Below are 5,000 nucleotides of genomic sequence, written 5' to 3'. Positions count from 1 at the left end.
TCTCACCAGACGAGAGTTCCTCTTCATGTCCTTCATCAGAGAGGTGAGTTTGTCCAGCTCTGTCTGGTGCACCTCCAGATACTCACTGCAGGGAGGGGAGAAACTCAACGGTTTACACACAAGTACACAAGTACACAAGTACACAAGTACACAAGTACACAAGTACACAAGTACACAAGTACACAAGTACAGCAAGATAAGATGAAACTGTATTGATGAAATAGGATCATTGTACAGTAGCAGCGGAAGTAAAAGCATTCACCTGGGTAGAGGAAATAGAATATATGTACACAACTAGAATATTAAATCTTCTTTACTTTATTTTTGTTCGACTGTGTGGAGCTGGACAATAACCAGTGTACCTAGGTGTGTGTGTGTGTGTGTGTGTGTGTGTGTGTGTGTGTGTGTGTGTGTGTGTGTGTGTGTGTGTGTGTGTGTGTGTGTGTGTGTGTGTGTGTGTGTGTGTGTGACAGAGTGAGTGTGTGTGTGTGTGTGTGTGTGTGTGTGTGTGTGTGTGTGTGTGCGCGCGCGCGCGTGCTTGTGTGTGTATGAAATATCATTGTGTATATCAGTGTGTGTGGGCTACTCACTCCAGGCCCTGTTTGAGTGCAGTGTAGACCTCCTCCAGTCTTTTGGGCTGGGGCTCTCTGGAGCTGCTGCCCCCCTTGTGGCCTGACAGGTGGGGCTTCTTGGGCTTCGACTGGGGCTTCTTCTGCACCACTGAGTTCCCCATGAATGAGTTACACCTACACACACACATGCACACACGCGCGCACACACACACACACACACACACACACGCGCACACGCGCACACACACACACACACACACACACACACACACACACACACACACACACACACACACACACACACACACTTTATTATAAAGTAGAGTTCTACACATGAATGATTGTCCTGGATTCATTATCAGGACTCTGACTCGACTTGGACTGATGACTTGGACTCGAGCATTCATGCATTTGGAAGTTGGAGATGAGGACTTGTTAACTCATTGAGTGCCAGCCACTTTTGGAGAACGGATGCTCCCAGTGCCAGAGTTTCAGAGCGTTTTCAGTGATTTCTCGAGGCCCACAGAATATTGTGTGATATTACTATGTAAACACTGAACACGCACAAAGAACGATGAGACTCTATTCTATCATCTGCAAAAAAAAGTTTATTGATCCCATTTTCCGTTCTTTAGTTATGAGCCGGAGAAGATAGCTTGATTCATCCAAATACAGCAATTTTTTTCTAGAAGCTGAGATAATTGGCCTTTTGTGAAATTAAACATTTCAAGCACATCACTGACTCTGAAGCTAATCTTTTCTAATGTAGTCACACCTCAAAAATAATTTCCTTCAATAAAACAGTGAAGGCCAGGGAATTCTGTTTGGCAGAATAATATTTTTTAGCTACAACCAGCAGCGCTGGCCCCTGCGTGCGCTGCTGGTTGCAGCTTCTTGCTGGTCTTGATTTGCTGCTGGTGGGCATCGGATATTCTGGCTTGCGTTTGTCAATCCTGTCCTGCTGCCTGGGTCTGTCTGGGTGTTGCGCGCTGCTCTGCGTGCCCCCCCCCCCCCCGCCCCGCCCCGCCCCGCCCCGCCTCGCCTCAACTGCACACTCCTCCTCCTGTCTGTGGTGGCTCTCTGCTGAGTTTGCTGTGCGCACAGTGAAGGGACATCGACATCCTGCTTTTTTACAGCGTTCCGCGTGTGTTTGTCACCGGCAACGATGCTTCCAGTTGAGAATAATAACAACTCCACGGTGTGGATGTGCGGATGTGCTGTCCGGCTCAATTGTGGGAGCAGATTGGCTGCTGCAGGCACAGCTGCAGTAACGTGCTTCAGCATATCGATGCATACGGATGCGATGCGATTTCCGTTTCCATAACGACTTCTTCTTTGTTTTTTCCTTGCCTTTCTGTTATGTGGAGAGCACTGTCGCCACCTAAGGGTTCTGTAAAATAGGTTAGACACATCCAATAGCTATAATATTTGTACATCAGAGGCAGAAGGCTTTGATCGACGCCCCACCGTCAAAAAACGCAATTGACGAACATGTCCGTCCTTGGCACTCTACGTTACTATTTGAAATGACGAACATGTCCGTCCTTGGCACTCAATGAGTTAACTGTTTTTTTTTTTAAATGGCATGGAACTTATATTTTTCTCCAACATAGGCCCTAATAATTTACCATGAGATATTGTATATTAATATTGTGACACATTATTCAATTTTCGTGCAAGGGCAGGCACGTGTGTTATGTAGATTCACGCTCATGTTCAGTAACTCCGGACTCTGACTCAGGTAATGAGGACTGGACTTGGACTGTTCTTTGGTGGCTCGGACTTGGACTTGAACACTCGGGACTCAAGACTCGACTATGACTCGAGATATAGTGACTTGAGTGTACAACACGGGTGTCAAGGGCTTATGTTTTTTCCTTAGTGTTCAGTGGAAAGGATCGGGTGCTCTTCTGTATTAGCTTACTCTCAGTCTCAATGCATTGAATTAAAGTGACATGAAAATACTGCTTAGAAAAGTTTTCAAAAATCTCTTAGCAACAGCGGGAGACAGAAGGGCGACCACCTCTTCTCCCAAACATCTACACTGAGGGCTGCTAGAAAAAATAATAACTTGATACAAATGCATACACACATCCCATATCGAGAAATATTTCACACATGACTTCCATAATAATTTGGAGGGTTAGATCTGCCTACAGTGATGTAGCGTCACATGAGCTTTCTGTAATATTCTATCTACAGCGTCCGGACGCCCTCGGGCCGGACTCAGCATCAATTCATCTTGTTTATCAGATGGAGAGAGCGAGTCGAGGCTGTTAGCAGTGAGTAGACCTGTTTCAGTCATGCAAGAGGCACACATGGATGTATATATAATATATATATATATATATATATATATATATATATATATATATATATATATATATATATATATATATATATATATACACATATACATATATACCATTAAAACACACACATACAGTCACACATAGACACAGAAATGCAAACTCACAGCATTAAACACTCCATCAATCACACATGGGTGTCCTAATTCACAAATATGCACAAACGCACAGACACACACAACCTCAATGTCAACCCTCCAGTGCCTCGCTGTGTTTGACCTGTATTAGGGTTCGACCATTAGTCTTCTGCTGGAGTGAACACACAAACACACACTGTCTCTCTCTCTCTCACACACACACACACACACACACACACGCACACACGCACACACGCACACACACACACACACAAGCAAGCACACTCGCGGCAATCAACGACATTGAAGCGTTCTTCACGGCGCTCTCCACCCCCCCCTAGCTGTCTCCAGTGGCTGAGCAACACTGATTGATTCAGAGGGGAGTGAGAGGCCAACACATGTGGATGAAAGGGTTAAGTACTGTATCTCAAATGTTTTAAATACGATGAGATTTCCTCATTTGATATTTGTGTAAAAAGCAGCGAGGGAGCTCCTTTCCAACAGAGTCACACAAGTATGATGAGGTACAGAACACATTTCCTAACGGACAATAAATACTTCATTCATTCATAAAACCATATTTTGTAAATGTGTAAACACGTCCACAAGAAGACACTGATCGCTTCTCAATATCCTACTGCTTTGATTAAAACGGGTTTAATTTCCATGTCAAAAGGAAGAAAAGGTGAGAGAAAAATCTTAAGCGATCTCACAAAGCTCCCTCTCTTTCTTCACATCATTCCATTTGAGGTCAGGCTCATCCTGACCGCCCGTGGAGTGCACCCTTCAGCGTTTACAAACCGTTACAGATTCAGCCCGACGAATGACATTTCCCCGTCCTAATGAAACCATTCCGGAGTGGCGTGACGTGAGGAGACGCGGCGACGTGCCCATTTCGGCTTCTCCACAACCCGGGAACGCGCCGGGCGCCGCGTCTCCGCTCGCTCGCCAACCCAGGCTGAGCTGCCACGAATGTAGGGCACCAACGCACTGAACGAGAACGCCGCGTAGCCTCGGGGTCACACCAGCTGCCCTACTACACTTACAGCGCGGCAGAGGGGTTTCCAGACAGACAGGCGCGCGCGCACACACACACACACACACACACACACACACGCACACACTGCATAATTCTGTTGATTTACATTCTTTGATTTACATTCTGCAGAATGCATGCATGTGTAACCGCATCAGTGCCGATTCCTCGTGAGTCCAGTGTGGTAGCGACTAGCGACTAGGTTGGTTAAACTCACTCCCCCAGTGTAAAGGCACGTTAATCAGCTCCGCCAAGGGAGCTGGCTCTCTTGGTGCAGTGGTTAGTGTGTCCGTCCAACATCGCCGTTACACATGCATAAACAGTAACACACAGTGGCACATGCTCTCTCTCTCTCTCTCTCTCTCTCTCTACCTCTCTCTCTACCTCTCTCTCTACCTCTCTCTCTCTACCTCTCTCTCTCTCTCTCTCTCTCTCTCTCTCTCTCTCTCTCTCTCTCTCTCTCTCTCTCTCTCTCTCTCTCTCTCTCTCTCTCTCTCTCTCTCTCTCTCTCTCTCTCTCTCTCTCTCCTCTCTCTCTCTCTCTCTCTCTCTCTCTCTCTCTCTCTCTCTCTCTCTACCTCAGAAGCCCCTGTCTCAACAGCGTTCCATCTGGCTCGTTATCAGAACGGTAACTTGTCAGGCGCTCTCTGTCAGTCGCCCACGCACCCCGGGTCATTCCAACCAATTACCCCATCCACTGTGTGAGCGAGCGGAGAGGAAGAGAGGGAGTCATATCTTCAAATGGGTTGGTTCGCTCAGCAAGCCCGCGGGTTTAAAGAGGGCCCAGACACAAACCCAGAACCGAGGAGCGTAAACCATATTTCTGGGTTCATATCATTGTGAGGGATCTTTGTCTTTAGAAGACGGAGTGAGCGTCCTTGGGATGAGTCAAAGTGGGAGGAAGTTGGAACAACACACGCACAAATCTTAACTCGCGACGCAACTTC

The 5,000-nt window shown here is 46.8% G+C and overlaps 1 protein-coding gene across 1 annotated transcript in view; it reads right to left on the bottom strand.

Annotated features, from left to right (window-relative positions):
- ripor2 (RHO family interacting cell polarization regulator 2) overlaps positions 1-5,000 on the bottom strand; it is a gene marked incomplete at its 5' end in the record, with an annotated part of 77,807 nt that overhangs the window by 26,975 nt on the left and 45,832 nt on the right. Inside the window, 2 exon segments of the mRNA XM_083646216.1 lie at positions 7-85; positions 591-746. Of these exon segments, the coding sequence (XP_083502342.1) occupies positions 7-85; positions 591-746 (235 nt within the window).

The sequence above is a fragment of the Poromitra crassiceps genome, assembly GCF_964638095.1.
Source record: "Poromitra crassiceps genome assembly, chromosome: 11".
NCBI lineage: Eukaryota > Metazoa > Chordata > Actinopteri > Beryciformes > Melamphaidae > Poromitra > Poromitra crassiceps.
The sequence above is the reverse complement of the archived record's forward strand: the minus strand, read 5'-3'. Positions and strand labels throughout refer to the sequence as shown.